Source organism: Ornithorhynchus anatinus, chromosome X5 (genome assembly GCF_004115215.2).
Source record: "Ornithorhynchus anatinus isolate Pmale09 chromosome X5, mOrnAna1.pri.v4, whole genome shotgun sequence".
Classification (NCBI taxonomy): domain Eukaryota; kingdom Metazoa; phylum Chordata; class Mammalia; order Monotremata; family Ornithorhynchidae; genus Ornithorhynchus; species Ornithorhynchus anatinus.
This window is the reverse complement of record NC_041753.1, coordinates 25,921,247-25,938,789: the sequence shown is the minus strand read 5'-3', so window position 1 is coordinate 25,938,789 and position 17,543 is coordinate 25,921,247. Positions and strand designations below refer to the sequence as shown.

Below are 17,543 nucleotides of genomic sequence, written 5' to 3'. Positions count from 1 at the left end.
AGCATTAGAGAGAAGTAAGGGTTGGCAGAAGAAGGGATGGGTAATCTGCTTAACCTGACCCCTAAGCAGAGGAGCAGAGAGGAGAGATGAGGTCTTCAGCCCCCAGGAGGGACTTAGAGATGTCTCCTCAGTCTCCCTAACCTTTCCCTGCTTATCTGTGCCCCCCTCCTCTCTGGAGTAAGGGGTTTAGCTCAGGGGCCATGGCTGAGAAGGGAACAGAGAAAAGAGTCAAGCAATGATCCCCTTCCAGGCCAATAATTCAACTTCAAATGTATCCAAGAATGGATGCAGGCATCTACTAAGTATATGCAGATCACATTCAAATACACAATTGCATGTGCCTAGATGAGACCTTTGGGAAGATCCTCTTTTTTTTCACTTGTTTTGTTTTACTTCATGATCCCAATCATTTTTCTTAATGATCTACTTCCTTTTACCTATAGAAATAAAATGTAAAAACTTATGCTTGGGACTTAGTGTGTGTGTGTGCGTTTGTGTTGTGTGTGTGCACACATGCAGGCACATACACTCTATCTTGCTAGAATTTTGTTTGCAACTCCACCTTTCCCCATTTCAATAATAATCACAATAATAACTATGGTATTTGTTAAGTGCTTACTGTGTTCCAGGCACTTTGCTAAGCAGTGGCTACAAGCAATATAAATGAAGTATTTATGACCCAGAGAGTTAGTCCTCTGGGTGACCTTCCCATTCTCAGGGGTAAGGGAGGAAGTTGGACCCCTCTAAAATCTGAGCTCTTCCAACTTAAATCGAGGAGCTGTGAGGAGCCAGATGCTTTATCAAGAGGCCAAGGCCGTGTTCTCATTTGTGCTGACCTTATATTCCAATGCAAATATCACTGAACAGGTGGCTCATGTGGTCCTTGGAGTCTGTTTACAGTAAAGGTTACAACCAGGATCGATAGGCCTGAGCTGTTTCAAATTCCATCTGGAAAACGTTCATCTTCAGTCTTACCGGTCGTTCTCGGAGGAGCAGAAAATTTAATTCTGTAGCCCTGGAAGACTGGGTTGCTTAGGTCAGTGAAGGGTCCCTGCTATTTAAACATTCATTTGCACTTCAGATTTTCCTTTCAGGCAAGACTGGTCAGCAGTGTTGTTCTTTATAAGACAGGCTTCCAGCATCACGCAGGCTGGGTTTTACCCACACGCCCGGCACCTGATTCCACCTGCTTCCTCCGTTCTTTAGCAGAAGGCTCATCAGTCCCACATGGAGGTTGTCCAGATCTGTTCATCTTATCAGCTACCAAACCAGGCAGCAGTGCTGTTCCATTTCATAGCTGCCACCTCCAGGCATGATTTATTGCCTATACAACATTACAAATGAGAGAGGCTGAAAGTAGGTATTTATACTTACTAGCAAAAACATGCTAGAAGATAATCAAATGCATCCGAAGCTGTGTTTGAAGAGTGTTTACATCTTTATTTAGCCTTAAACTTGCAGAATCTGCTGTAAAATTTAAGAAAAAAAATCATTGAAGACTGTCAGTCACTACTTAAGGAGGCATATACAGTATTTTGGTGCAACAAGAAATACACTCCCACCATGGAATGCTGATATGAAATAGTATGTCTCACCTCTTCTTCTAGCTTCCCACCACTGTGCTTCTGTCCTCTCCTTTGCATTCCGGGTTGGTTCCACATCTGCCATGCTTTAAAAAAAAAAAAAGCAGCTTTGTAGGGTGATTAGTTGGTGCTCTTTGCTTCCTAAATGGAACTTGCCCAATCGATCAATTGATCATATTTATTGAGCACTTACTGTGTGCAAAGTAGTCTAATAAGCACTTGGCACTCTCCCTGCCCACAGCGAGCTTACAGTCTAGAGGGGGAGAAAGATATTAATATAAATAAATAAATTACGGATATGTACATATGTGCTGTGGGGCTGGGAGGGCGGATGAATATAGGGGGCAAATCAAAGTGACACAGAGGGAGTGGGAGAAGAGGAAAGGAGGGCTTAGTCCAGGAAGGCCTCTTGGAGGAGATGTGCCTTCAATAAGGCTTTGAAGTGGGGGTGAGTAATTGTCAAATACGAAGATGGAGGGTGTTCCAGGACAGAGGCAGGACGTGGGCGAGAGGTCGGAGATAGACAAGATTTTTTTTTTTACAGCAGATTCTGCAATATACAGTGAGTAGGCTGGAATTAGAGGAGCGAGGTGTGCGGGCTGGGTTGTAGTAGTAGAGTAGCTAGCCAGGTGATTGGGTGGTTTATATCTTAGTTATACCACTGCCCATATTCCTCTATTACCTGGTATAGCTGGTCTTCCTTATTCATATATGCATCTCCTTTCTTCCACCCTTCTACCTTTTCCTTTTTCTTAGAGCATTCTTCCCTTCTCCTTCTATCTCCCCATCTTCTCTCCTAAAGGATGCCTAATGGAAAATCCATTATTATTATTATTATTATTATTAAATAATAACACCAACATTATTATTAATAAAGATCCCGAGACAGAGTCAGGGGCCCTGGGCTCTAATACCAACTCCACCAATTCTCTGCTGTGGGACCCTGGGCAAGTAACTTAACTTCTCTGTGCCTCAGATCACTCACCTGCAAAAATGGGGATTCAGTACCTGTCCTCCCTTCTAACTTAGACTGTGAACCCCATGTAGGACCTGATTATCTTGTATCCACCCCAGCGCTTAGTACAGTGCTTAGCACATAGCACTTAACAAATACCACAATTATTATGAATATTATAAGCATGGCATAACTAGTTTTGTACAAATCATGTGAAAACATGGAGACATTCACACCCTTTCATTTCCCAAGGTCTGCAGCCTAAAAATCTAGAGGCTTATCTTCAGTCTATCTTCAACGGTTCGCTGGTTCACTGCAAGTTAAGCAGCCTCGGGCAGGAGTAGCTCTTTCCAATTCCCCAATAAGATTCAGAAGATAAGGTTTCAGAGAGAAAGATAAAGAGATGAGAGGGCTTGTTTGAATGAGAAGAGAACAATTTAACTAGAATGCTGCACCCAAACCAGAATCATGATGATGTTGAAGAGCACTTTCCCATTACAAGAGTGGAACTCGGAGCACCTGAAATTTGTCTTTTTCCAATATTAAGACTAGGTCTGGAGGATGACCTTGCATTCCAAACCGCCTTCGTTTAACTACCTTTCATTGAATCTTATAACACCTTGTCCCCCCTCCAAACCATAAGCACAGAAAGCTAGTGGGACAAGTAGGGATGTTAATAGTCATACTTAGCAAGTATTGCCCCTTCCCCTTACGAGTTTAAAGCATTTTACAGGCTGAGCTTTAATGAGTCCTTCCTGATGACACTGCAGGTGATTTCCTCCCTCATTTTAGAGAAATGGCCTCTTTCTTCAGCTAATTTTTGATCTTGCACAGCTTCTAATGAAATTCATTATTTGTTGCTGTTGTTAATTAATTACTACTTTAACTGAATTTCTTGGGCCTGGATTAGTTCGGGCAATCGCTTGGGACTGGAGAGAAAGGGAAGGATCTAGAAAATGTGCCTGAAAGATTATTATAGAAAGATTATTATTATAGAAAGATTATTATTATAGAAAGATTATTTTAGAAGTAGATGAATGTAGCAAGGAAAGAAGGGAAAGCAGACTGAAGGATTTTATAAAAAGATGGCTTTCCTTGGAGAGAAAGAAGGTAAGTGGAGATGTCTAGAGGGATAGAGTGGAAGAAGTACTTGAAAGTGAGGATGAGGAGTTTAAATCTAATCCAAGAAGCTACGGACTCGAGGAAGGAGAGAAACCTGGTCAAAAAGGCAAGCAAGGAAGACTGTTTGAGGGGATCATAAGACTGGCCTGTTTTGACTAAATTCAGTAATGATAACCAAATTAAATAAAATGGGTTTAGCAGCAACTGAGTAACCAAAGTATAGTTTATCAAAATTTTAAAATGTAATAAAATGAATGTTAATAATTGATTGAATTCAAAAGATCTTTCTTCCCTTAACCATGCTTTTTGAGCCAGAAAGAGCAGATGTTTAACAGAGCTCCATCTCCACAGTCACCTTTTAATTATATGGGGATACCTGCATTTTTTTTTAGATGCTGCTAATGGGAAAGAGGTTAGGATTAGTAGCTGGCAAATCGCCTTGCAGCCTCATCTGTCCTCAGTGAGAAAGAGTATATGGTCTGATAATAAGATGATTCCTAATGCTGTAGCCATTAGGACGCGTATTCATATTTTGAAAGGCTTTTGGTGAGGAATAGCAATAACTATCCCTGAAACAAGAAACATGGAATTTATAGTCCACCTGCAGTTTTTAGGCACCTGGAATCATAAGGGTCTCCAGGTGGTCTTCTTACTGTACTTTGTGTCTGCAAGGATCTGGCTCAGAGCCCAAGAAATGTTGTACGGAATTCTCCTCTACAATATAGAGTCTTCCTACAATGGTGGCACAATGCCTGGAGGTGATAACACAAAGCAACCTCAGCAGTATTAGAGGCAGAAAGAGGCACATTCTTTAAGGTCATATCTTCAAGGTCTTCTCCATTAAGCCCTTCTCCACTCCCCCCTCCCCCCCCTTCTGTGTCATCTATGCACTTGGATCTGTGAACCTCAGCCCCACAGTACTTCCGTACATATCTATACGTTATATATTATTAACCTGTTGAATGTGAGGAGAGCTTTGAGTGCCATGGTTAGGCAAATACCACCACTCCATTCATTCATTCATTCATTCATTCAATAATATTTATTGAGCGCTTACTATGTGCAGAGCATTGTACTAAGCGCTTGGAATGAACAAGTCGGCAACAGATAGAGACAGTCCCTGCCATTTGATGGGCTTACAGTCTAATCGGGGGAGACAGACAAGAACAATGACAATAAATAGAGTCAAGGGGAAGAACATCTCGTAAAAACAATGGCAACTAAATAGAATCAAGGCGATGTATATTTCATTAACAAAATAAATAGGGTAATGACTCTATGGACTGTGGGGTTCGATAGCGATGAAAGACAGAGTCTGGAAAGGGTGGGGTCTGGGGTGTTTATTCCTATGGATGAAAGAGTAACCATGCTTTCTGGAACTTCCTGAATCTTGAGGAATCATATGGCCTTTTCTCCCAGGCTTGTATGTGACTAGTGTCGGTGGCATGTTCCAAAGACAGCATATGAAGTCCTTTCAGTCCCATGGCATCAGCTTGCATCATCACGGGTTGATGCAACTACCCGTCGCATACCATGAGAAACGGAAGCCTTAATTGCGAGTCCTGGCTCTCCAGTGACTCGGCATATAGGCCATAGGATCGGGGTCAGCCCCGTGCAGCAGCTGGCAAGACTACTCATTAGGATCGCCAGATTTCCAGATTTCTTACTGCTTGATGCTCGGTCTTCTGCAAACCTGAATGCCGAATCCAGACCAATTAATATTCATCACTGTTCAGTTGGCCTAAAGTGGCCAATATCTGTGATATTATGTTTGTTCCAAACTCCATTATCCAAATTGGTCTGGAGGATTTGCGAAAAAATAATTGACAGTAAAGAGGAATTTATCTGCTTGGCCTGAGGAGGCATTGAGAAACACCAAGCACCTAACCACCAGATACCGAGTCAATTAGTAAAATAGCTTTTTAGATGAATTTGACAATTATTTCATTAATTCACCATGTGCACACCAATTCAAGCAAATAAAATTCTTATCAAGGAAGAAGGTAGCTTTGGGGTACAGAAGCTGCAAGCTAGCGACTCTTGTGAAATCCAGCAGAGTCCTAAAGCTGAACAGGCTCTGAAGAGGTTTTCTGACCCAGCCTCCTACATCCCAAGTAGGTGAAAGTCTGACCGATCTCGGTCAGATGGTGTCTATTCTTTCCTTGGAGATCTCCAGGGATAGAGGCTCCAGAGCTTCCTTTGATAGGTTTATCATTTTGACCACCAAGAAGTTTTTCCTTATGTCCACCCAAAATGATTCCTGCTTTAGCCCATTTCCTCTTGTTTGGGCCTCAGATGACATGGAGAACAGCTGGCTCTCATAAAGCCAGCCAGATTACAGCTCCCTCTCCATAAAGCCTCTCATAAGACTAGAAGGCCACTATTGAATCGTCCGCTCAGACTTCTGTTCTCCAGGTTAAAAATCCAGTTCCTTTTAACTTTTTTCATGACTTATTTTCCATCCCATTTTTGTCATTCTCTCGACCCGTTCCAGTGTTTCTACCTCCTTTTTCAAGTGCGGCGACCAAAACAGCCTAGCTTTTGAGGAGCTATCCTGATTGGGTACCTTCATTGATCAAATTCACTGTATAATTACTCATGAGCTGAACTCTCCACTTCCCTTGCCTGCATGGATACAGATAAGGAAACCAGAGGTACAATTAACGCCAGCAGTGCTTTTCAGCATGACAGGTAGTGTGCAGGTCAAGTATTTAATAGACAAGGCCTTAAAGAATTGTCCCAAGAATAACAAAGAAAGCAAGCTGCCTAGCTGAAGAAAAGTAAATTTCCATCAGCTCTCTATTGTTTACATGCTCTACGTGGGAATGGTGTACACGGTTGAGTGTGAAGTTGAAGAAAGTTTTAAATGTTTCATATGAGGGGGTCCAGAGTAATCAATACCACTTTACCACTTCTCTTATGATTCCCACAAAGTTGATATGATGAAAGAAGAGCATATAAAGCAGCTACCTTTCTTCCACAGAGCAGGGTAAATTTGAATTATCAGCCCAAGCAATGCTAGGATGTGTGAATAAGGATTAAATTGAGCAAGGGAATTGCTTGATGAATTTCTTCTGGATACACTGCTCTCCCTGCACTCCACTTCAGTCAAGTGCTTTGCATTTGACCAGAGCAATTACAAGATGGGAAAAACTGAAAATTTGTTGACACAGTAAGGCAATGTACTTTGTTTTGTCACCGCAGTGTGCTTGTAGAAAAATAAATGAGGCACTGCATATGATGTATAAAACATTTGTCTTTAAAGGAACTAAAACTGTATTTCCAAGATTTGTAAGGGAGGGAGAGTCTTGTGATTCTATGGTATTCTGCCTTGAGTGTTGCAAATCCTCCAAGATAAGTTATGCTTCTGTAATGTTTCCCTTGAGCCTTTGGTGTATTATTATCTCTCCCTCCTCCTCCCCATATGCTTTCTCAATCGTATGAAAGATATAGGAGCCAGCCAGTTTCTGCTGTATGTTTTACTTACTCTTGCTGTTGCCTCCTCCTCCTCATGGTAATAATGAACAATAGTTATGGAAGCTGTAGTTACCCTGAAATATTTCTCCTCATTGGGTCAGTCAGTCCCATAGCAACATACACCAAACTGACCAAGTTTATCTTTTAACTGTTTTTAACCTTCCTCCTGCAGTACACATTTATATCCTTCATTAACCAATTACCCTTATGGACCATTATGCCTTATGGTTGAAATTCCAGAAATGGAGTAGCCGGCCTTTTTTTTTTTCTTTTTGATTTTCTAGATAAAGCAAATTAATTAATGAGCCATTTTGGATTGGACTAATGATTAAGACCCAGCTGGGCCTGTGAAATTATACTGTATGTTGAAACTCAGCACTCAGGACTTGTTAATGCTTTTCTTGGCATGAAGAAGAGAGAAAGAGGTATCTAATATTAAATGGTGTTGTAAAAGGGCAAGTTAGCACTTTGTTTGCCAAATTAACTTTCAAAGACAATCTAGGTTACAAAGTTGGACTTTTCTGCACACAAATCTTAAATGATTGATAGGCTAGTGAAAAATAGCTTTGTTCAAGGAGATAATCTTTGGCAGACAACTTCAAAGTGTTTGAAATTCTGGGAGAGATGAAAGAAGAAACTCATTTTTATATTAATTTTCCCCAAAGATGAACACCTGAATGAATTCTGCCTAGGAATTCTGAGCTGTTTACTGTTTCATTTTTGCTGTTTCATTTCTCTGTATCCATAGCCCCCATGTGTTTCCTTTTACCATTTAGGTTTAGGGGATTTTTAACACATAGAGTGTAAATTTGAGTGGATGCAAAGGGGAAGAAGTGGGAGAGGAAACTGTGATTAGGAAGTTTCATTCAGAGGTGTTATATTTCAAGGTGGAGTTGGAGGTCTGCATTATTCCTGTAAAGGGCCTTCAGTCCACGCCTTCAGTGGGCTCCATGAAGTGGCCTTCATGTTTTGTGTTTTTTTTAACAAATATTATTTTAAGGCCTATGTCATCATCTTATGTAAACCTACCTAGAAAAAACAGGACAGTATTTCCTTAAAAAGTCTTGTTAATTATCAATCGCTCAGGAAACAAAGTGCCTCTACTGGAATAAAGTGGCTCATAGAGGCACTTTTCAGCTCACCCACAATGGAAAGAAGATCTTTCCAAGCAAAGGAGTTGGGACCATTTGGTTAATCTGCCTAGAAGAAACTTTTAGAGGCCCTCAAATCAATGGGAGGAGGATTCATTTCCTCTCATTACACCAATATGTGGATGTGGAGTGAACAGGATAGGAGACAAAGTTTCTTTCTCAGGCATTTACTGGTACTGATAAGCCCAGTTTATTCTGTGGAATTGAATAGTTCGGAATTGACCCTAAAATCCCTTTGGTCCTTTTTTTGTCTTTGGCAGGGTGAAGTGAAGAAATAAAGTCTTCCCCGCTGAACTACTATGAGGTCAGAAGCCTTGCTGCTATATTTCACACTGCTACACTTTGCTGGGGCCGGTTTCCCAGAAGATTCTGAGCCAATCAGTATTTCGCATGGCAACTGTAAGTATAGGACATCTGGCCTGCCCTCTCTTCCCTGAAGTGTCTGTTAATCAGTAATGAAGGCATAGATTTGTGATTCTCTCTCAGAAGCCCTGAAACCCGTTAGGTACTTGTGGAATTTGTCATTTCCGCCGAGATGAGGTGTACACAGCCCTCAAAATTCCAGATCCCCGGGCCATTATCGAACAATTTCTATGTCAGAGTTGTGTGTCTCATTAAGAATCAGATATTTTTTTCCTAGAAATAGATGGGAAAGAATAAAAGTTGTTTCTAGTAGCTCTAGATTCAAATGCTTTTAGACCAGGGGATTCAAATCTTAAAAGCAGAGTGGCAGTTTCAATGGAAAGTCTAGCTTGGGAGCGGATATGGATTCAGATACCTCTGAGAAACATGTCACACATTTGCACACATCCCAACTGCCCCTTAATGACCACTAAACAGCCAAACTATGTTTTTGTCATAGTTGAGCCCAGTTGACCTTGACAACTAGTCAGATTAATAGAGACAAGACAGCAGTTCCAAAGTCGAATATATTTCCCGTTGGGTCTCGGTCTTGGAGTAGACGTGAATTGTAACTGATTCCTTAGGGTGCTGGGAATCTTTCCCTCCCTTGTCCCCATTCACCCTGATTTGGGGGCTATAGAGGGCAGTGTAGGGAAAGTAGGGGAAAAATTCAGAAAGTTAGATGGTGTATCCCATAAAGTTGGATTTCCAGGAGGGTAACCATTACACTGTTCTTCCAACTGCCTTGTGGTCACTGTTGAGACAAGAGTACTGAGCTGGATGGACCATGGATCTGATCCAATAGTGGCAATGCGCATGATCTAATGTGCTTATGAGGCAGGCATGTGGCAGGAGGCAACCTCTGCCCAGGTGAGGCTCACTGGCCATCATGGCTAAAATGGAGCTCTTCCCTGAAAATGTGTCAGTAGAAACACAAGACCCAACGTGTAAGGAGTAAATAAAGAAAGAAAAATGATTCTGAGGAAGTAGTGCTCAGCACTCTTGAAAGGACTGACTCCACCTAACTCAATAAAGGTAGGCTTCCATCCAGTCGTGGATACATGAACCCCCTTCAGTGGTGACCTGGCATTGGAGGGCAGGGATGAAATGGCAGGGCTGATGGGGGTGTTGATCAGGAAAAAATGTGAGGCTGGAGTGTCACTCAAGCCCTTGTTTTTAGAATCTCCTTCCCTTGAGGGCCACCGGGCTGTGTTTCTACCAGAGGAAAGTTCATTGGCTTTTAATAAGTACCGCAATGCGAATGTGGGGTGGGGAGGCGGGGAGAGGAGGGTGGATTTCTGACAAAAATAGGGGCCGGAAACTCATAGAAGAATCCATGCTGGGAAATACTCTGTTAGTTTTCACAGGATGATGATAAATGAAGCCTGCAAGGGGCCTGCTTGTAAAATGCCCTGTGTGGATCTAAGAAAATCTGCCTGTTAAAAACTAGAGTGCTCAAATAAATCAGGGGCATAAAGTTTAACTTTCTGAACATAAATCCTGAGTCATTTTCTCTATATTTATTTACCCTTGGAAAGCTTGGCTCACTGGGGCAGCATCTGGTTTTCAGTGAGGCCTTCTCACCTCTACCCTATTTTACATCAAGCTGATTGGTGCATAAGTGACTTTCTCAAGGCCACACAGTCAGGCAGTAGCTCAGACAGGATAAGTGCACCGGATGTTCTTAGTTAAAGTTACCTAATAAAGTGAACCACCAGAGTGTTTTAAATAGCATTGCCCAAGGTGATTCCGAGTCTCAAGCAAAACATTAAAGTGGTGGACAAGGGAAGGGCCGCATGGCCAGCTCGATATCAGGTCAAGGAACTGCCTCTTCCTGCCGTTTAATGAGATTTCTTTTCTCTCTCTCACTCTATCTCTTGTCCTCTTAGTATATTTCTGGCTGCCAGGGCTTGCCAGAGGTAACTAGTCGTAGAGTCATCAGTCAGAAATCATTTCTCCAGAGACTCTTGATGGGGATTTCCCTTGGTGAGAAGTGCCCAAGGCACCTCCTCAACGAATCAAAGTAGTTGGAAATAAAGGAGCACGTATCTGTCAGTGGCCCAAACCAATGCAAACTTGGCCCTGGGATACAACTTCCCTTCGGTTCCCATTTTGATCTGTCTGTCAGAGAAATCCCCATATCACGTAGACAGCCACCGCAACAAATAGGTAACTTCTTTTTCCTTACAAAAAACATAATGCAAATATTTGCCCATCATGCCCAGAAACAATACTCACCACTCCTGCCCAAGAATAGGAGGCTGATCCATCACGAGACCTGTGGAGATGGCAGTTACCCTACTCTGACCAGAAGACCACACTGCCTCTACAGTGATTAATGGACTACTTTGAAATTGCTGTGTTCCCAAGAGAGGGTTTTTGGCAGGCAATCCCCACGGCTTAGCTCTCTGAAAATGATGAAAAGAAAATTGTAGGAAGGAACAGACTATCTGTGTGGCAAAAGGTTTGGGAGGCATTTTTGACCTGGAAAAATAAGAAGGAAAAATTACCATTTTTTGATTTATAAAAAAGCAAGGGCACTTTCCTTGATGACTGTAAATAGTGATTATGTTTCAAACACTGATGAGAACTGCAAACCACTGTGCTTTCACAGTACTTCATTGCCTGAGGGTTCAGGATTTTGCGGAAAGGGAGAATTCAAAGTCGAAATTTTGCCAAGGCTGCCAGTGGTGTGGAATTCCGGGTTAAACAGGATTTCATTGTACTCGCCACTCCTCTCCCTTTGTTTGCTGTCGGGCTTCACCTCTCCATCCCACCCCCTTTTCGCAGATACAAAACAGTATCCGGTGTTTGTGGGTCACAAGCCAGGACGGAACACCACACAAAGGCACAGACTGGACATCCAGATGATCATGATCATGAACAGAACCCTCTACGTTGCTGCTAGGTTAGTGTTTTTTTCCTAGCCCATTCTTTACTGAGCACTGTAAATCCCCAAACCCTAAATACACCTACCAGCCTTTTGTTGTATTCTTTCATCTTGGCCTTTTTAGTTTCCTAAAGGGGTATTCTGCTTCATTTTCTATTTCAAAGTCTACTGTAGTGTGTCAAGTGATCATTATTTCTTTATAGGTTTCTTCATTTCATGTAGATTTTTGCAGTGAGGCCATTTCACGTTTTGGAAAATGGTCTACAGCGTGGATCAGTATATATTCCTTGTTTGCAGTGGTATCATATAGAAGCAGCCTGCAGAATATTTCTTGTCTTTGGGAAGGCTTTTGATTGGTTCTGCTTAATATGATCTTTATCAGACTGAGAAAATATGGTTAAGACCCTTCTAAAATGTTTAGCTTAAATGCTCTCTGGGGGTCAGAGTTAGGTAGCTGGCTACGTATGAACTGGTGTTCAACAGGAACTGTTTATGACCCCGAGACCTGGCTAAGATGATGGATTAGATGTAGTATAAAGTATGTTCATTAAATTTGCCTAGGGTGACCAGTATCATAGGGACTAGGAAGGGAATTCAAAATGATTCCCGACAGATTACAGAAGTGCATAATGTTATTTAAAAATGGATGAATTCAGTAGGAACAAGAACAAGGGCAATTCAAAGAAGGAGGGAAAATCAACCTGACATACAAGATGGGAAAGAACTAGAAGTGTGAAAGTTTGACAGAAGAATACACCGGAGGTCAGAATGAGCCTTGAGCCTGATCAATGGGATAATGAATGCAGTAGTTCAATAATACTGGAATGAATAAACTCTCCCGACTCAGCAGCAATCAGACCTCAGTTTGTGGCACCGTACAGTGAGTAAAATGAAGAGAGCCAGGATCCAGAATTCAGCGAACAAAATAAGAAAGGAGGTGAAAAGTTGGGCCCATGAAGGAAGGCTAATGAGGCAAAGGAATTGAGGTTATTTACTCTGGAGAAGACAAAGTTTGGGGAGGAAGGGAACCTCATTCATTCTTCAAGAATAATGAAGGATTTTGTAGATAGTGGGATAGGTTCCGTTTTCACTCAGGAACAGTCCTAAATTGCAGCTGGCAGGATTTACATTAAAATTTCCAAAGACCTCCAGACCGTAGAGGTTATGAGTAGGGAAGTCACCTTTCATTTTGAGTATGGGGATGAACTGCAGGCAGGGTTTAGGGAACAAGGTGTCAAGGGGGGGTGGGGTGCTAGGGATGGGTCTTTGAAGGGGAAGGAGAAGGCAAAAGGGAGAAAATTGGGGGAAGAGGAAGGAAAGGGTACTCCTTTATGCTGTAGACTTCACCGATGTTGCTCTTCCAGTGACTTCAGGGCTAGCTCCCCAAAGTCCTTTGAGAATGACTGTCCACCCATCTCACCCGATAAACCTATAAAGCCTGAGGGAGACCCTAAGGGAGTGGGGGCAGGGGTCTGAACTAGCTCAGCAACCACTGCAGCATGAACCCCCATGGGGCTGCATCAATGTTTCAGCCACGATCTCCCACCCTAAGAATGGAGACTGGTTGCTTCTGCCTTGGCCAAGATCTTGCCTTGGAAGCAGTGAAGTAGTTGAGTGGCTCTGAGGGGTTCCTGCCACGGTGGCCCCAAATTCTGGCCCCTGTGGATACCCCAGGTTGCCTGGTGGATAGAGTGGGAGAGAGGCAGGCAGACAGCTCTTCTTCATGAGGTTTGGGGACTCGGGAATGCAGTGAACCACTTGCCCCCAATCCTGAAGGCCAGTGAAGAGAAAAGTGGAAGCTGTAATGTCCTCCATCTACTCCTCCTGCTGGCTCCAAGAGGTGAGGCAGGCTAGCTAAGGGCTGCCTACCTTGTCCAAAAAGTTACGCCCCCCCACCGCCACCCAACCTCCAAAGTCACCGAGGTGACAATCTAAGGTGGCTGGCTGGACATTGGAGTTCACTTTTTAAGGGGATCCTATAAAATTCCCGCTGGAAGTTTACAAGGGTAGTCTCAGTAGCTTTCTCTTGGATGACTTAGACCTTTCAGAATGCCGGCCACTGCTGCCTTTTCTCCATTCTTGAAGTGAACCTCACCCCCCACTATTAAATATTCCTCCTTCATAGGATGCTGTGCCAATACCCTTTCATAGGCCTCAGCTCATTGAAAAGTTACCACACCAGCTAGGAAGCTCTGTGGCTGGCTCTATCCCACAGTTCTACCCACACTGCCATCCCACCCAGCTAGTGAAGGGTGGTGGGGTCTCGTTCTCACCCCCTCTGCCTGGCAGTATGCCCTTTTTACAGCCCACTGGGTTTTACTTCCTGGCCATCCAACAATCCCCCAGGCGAGCGGTCGGAGTGGGTTTGCGTGGGTGCGGGTCAGACAGGCATGGCACGGGAGTGACACCTCTTCAATACTCATAGTCCCTGCTGCCGCCCACCCACTTCAGTGATCCCAGAAGTCGATCGTCCCCTAAGACAATGATTTCAGTCAGTCCTTAAGCACTAGGTGAATTAATTAAAAGAAATGAAAACTCCAAACAATAAACGGTCTCTAGTGCGCCCCAAAGTAAAAATCAACTTTATGGATTAAAATGGGCCTGCATTTGGCTCCAGAATTAAATGTCAGTCCAATCACCAGAATACCAGATGCCATTTCCACTGTCACCTTCTGAGGGCATCCAGGAAGCCGCAAACCTCCCAGAAACTGCCTCTGCTCTGCAAGCCACCCATCCTGGATAGCTATCAAAGAGCATGTCAATAGAATTAATTGAACAAATAGTCCCTGCACCACCCCTTAGGGATATTATCAGCACTTTCTTTTATGCCATTTCTACACATGGCCAGGCTGAAAGGTGACATTTTGTTCCCAATTATCTGAAACCTAGCCCAAACAAGTGATTAAGCACGATGCCTTGGAGAAGCAGACCAGACCCGTGCTGGACTCATTGTGCAGCGGTTCTCAGGAAGAAGCAGGCCCAGATAGCTGAGGCGTCTTGGCCAGATAGTAGTCTGAAATACTGCAAAAAAGCAAACCCCAGGGCCCAGTTGGGCTCTTAGGCTGTAGTCTTACTGGGGCTAAACTTCTAGTGCAAAGAAAGGGCCACCAGCAAATCTAATCTCCGCCCCCGCCCCAAAGCACACCCCACTCCCCAGCTTCCCTGATGATGGTGGTGGGGGAAGAGGATGCTTTTGTTCTCACTGCTACCCCTCCATTCCGGATCCGGACTCACCCGCAGGGTATTGTTTCAACGGTTCCTGCCGTGGCAACGAGATGCAGTTCTGCTGCCTGGAGGTGGGAAAGCCGGAAACCCTGGGATTAAGTCGGTTTGGGCTAGAATAGTTTAATTAACAGGGAACTGCATGCATCCTGCAGGAGAGGAAGAAAGACAAACAGCGACACCCCCCCCCCCCGCCCCAAATACTGTCTGCAGGCCCATGGTCACGCCCTCGTGGAACCGGGACACGGAGAGGTTGCTCCGGTTTACGCACGTGGCCAGGGTTCGCAGCCGTAGCAGCCACCACTAACACGCCGTCTCTGCCTCTTCCTTCCCCTCCCCCAGACTACTGAGTTCTCCCAGGAGACTGGGTTGGCGCGAATGAGAGAGAGCAAGGAAAGCAAAGGGCTTCCCGGACTTGGGAGCCCAGGGAGTTTGGAGCCTCGCTGGGCCTCTCTGCTGCTTTATTTTTAGCTGCTTTGTTTAAAAAAACACACACACACATACACACACACACAAAAACCCACACCCAACCAACCCGAAAGAGCTCATTAACATAGACAGGCCGGGCCAGGAGGGGGCATGCCGAGTGCTTTTGGAGGGGTTGCCAATGCATATTAATCAGTTGTTAATTTACAATTCAGATACTTGGCTCCTGCTCTCTTGGAGCATCTTGGCGGCAAACTGGACAAGGGGGTGGGGTAGGAAAAGGCAAACACTGGAGCCCTCTCTAGAGCTCATCTCAAAGGAATAGGGCATTTGATTCCCGTACCGCCCCCCGGCCGTGGCGCCGCCGGGGAAAGGCAAGCCGATAATAAACCGAGGCATTCAGCCTGTCTTGGAGAGGGAGTGACAGTTCTGGGTTGCTACTGCCGCGAGCCTGAACAAACTTCTCAATTCAGCAATTTTCCAGGCAGAAACTCCCCGGTCTCTCCCACCACCGGCCTACACCCGTCTACCCCCACCCCAGACCCAGTCTTGAGCCAAACCCGAGGAACAATGCTGTCTCTTTTCTTCACGTGAGCCCTCTCCCTGCTTGTTTTTTCTTCGGACTTGGGTCGCCACAAGGATCAAGCGGAGGGGGAAAGGGAGGGGGGGTTCACTCTTTGGAGCAAATTCTGTCTCTCCAAGAACCGTTAGTGGCTCCAAGTGGCTTTTGATGGGGGAGAGGCTTTTGTTGCAAGGGGAGAAAAGGAGTCAGCATCCGACTTCTAGGTTAAACTGCAGACGGTTTCCCAGCCACAGTTTCGAAGCAGTCAGTGTGATTTCAAGGGAACGGGAGGTGTTTTGCCCTCATGCATTCCCCCTCGCCTCACAGATTTGGTGTAGAGCTCTCGTTCCTCTTTTTTCCCTTCTTCTGATTTAGACACAAAAATAGTGCTTGCATTCAGCTCCCACAGAAGAGGATGTTTAAATATAGCCCCACACCTGAGCTGCTGATTTCTGTTTCCCCTTTCCAGGGGAGAGATTGGCATCGAACTGTAAAGGGACTCCGACTCTCAGCAAAACAGGAAGGTGAATAGAGGCAAGAAATATAAATTTGCTAAAGCAAATTTTAGCCCTTAATTGACCATCAGCGTATGAAGGAAAGAGTGAATTCTAGAAACAATATTGCCACTACCAACCTTTTTCTTTTCCTACTGTCAATCAATATGAAGGGGGGGGGGGGGGAGAAAAGGTGAAGGGAGCATTAACCTCTTGTTAACCTTTGTTGAATACATGCTGCAAAGTAAAATAGACCAGTTGCCATTTTAAGAACATGTGAACATGTTCAAATATCAGATTCTACCAACTAAACCGATAGAATCACCTTCTCTGAGCCACCACCATGTATTCCTAATTTATTATCAGGGAAAATTTTCAGTGGGGGCATTTTTTCCCCTTTAAACTCTTTGTTCTTGGTCTGTAATCAGAAAAAGCCGACACTACAATTAGAGGAATTTTCTTGTGTAGTCTCTGCTCTCTCTCTCTCCATATATATGTATATACATATAAATATGGGCAAAAGATTCTCTACTCCAGAGATAACTCTTTCAGCAGAAAATGAACTGTCTCGATTACTACATTTGACTCTATATTCATTTTCTTTTGTTTACAGGGACCATATTTATACTGTTGATATGGACACATCACACACAGAAGAAATTTTCTGTAGCAAAGTAAGTATTTTTCACCATCATCTTGAAACCAAGGACACTAGGGAGAGTAGAGATTACATGGGCCCGGGCACTTTCGGCCTATGTTTTGCCTCTGCTATAACAAATGCAGTAATCAAGATTGGGATATCCAGAACAAAAAGTTCTCCAGGAATTAAAAAAAAAAAAAATTAGCCAAGGTGCTGAGCAGTCTTCATACCAACACAGTGGGGTCAAGGTAAATTTTCCCCTGCAACCTATGGCCATTTGCGTTCTACAGCTCTTCGCCCTGCCCTCACTATACTCTTTTTAAGATAATGCAATAAAATGCCATTTAATGTTTTCATAGATGCAATTCTATTCCCTAAGACATGAAATTATATTCCTTGAGAGCTTTAGGCTATTTTGGGCAGGGATGTGATCATCTAGTTCAGATGGAGGACTGACGGGCTGGATTTTCATTCCTACTATCCATAGGGATGGCTTATCTAATAAAGCAATCTATACCCAGACAGAGGTTTTCTCAACTCATTTCGGGAAGAAGAATGATCTGAAATGGATCTCTCTGGGCACTCAAAATAGATTTATGCTTACATTGTGGGTAGAGTG

At 43.7% G+C, this 17,543-nt stretch overlaps 1 protein-coding gene across 11 annotated transcripts in view; it reads left to right on the top strand.

The window, feature by feature from the left end:
• The window catches only part of SEMA6A (semaphorin 6A), a 127,112-nt gene that overhangs the window by 53,883 nt on the left and 55,686 nt on the right, over nt 1-17,543 (top strand). For all 11 annotated transcript variants that reach the window (XM_029054786.2, XM_029054794.2, XM_029054795.2 and 8 more), the window contains exons 2-4: nt 8,549-8,687; nt 11,481-11,598; nt 16,898-16,958. In XM_029054786.2, coding sequence (XP_028910619.1) covers nt 8,588-8,687; nt 11,481-11,598; nt 16,898-16,958 — 279 coding nt within the window. In that variant the 5' untranslated portion in view covers nt 8,549-8,587. The remainder of the gene's footprint in view (nt 1-8,548; nt 8,688-11,480; nt 11,599-16,897; nt 16,959-17,543) is intronic.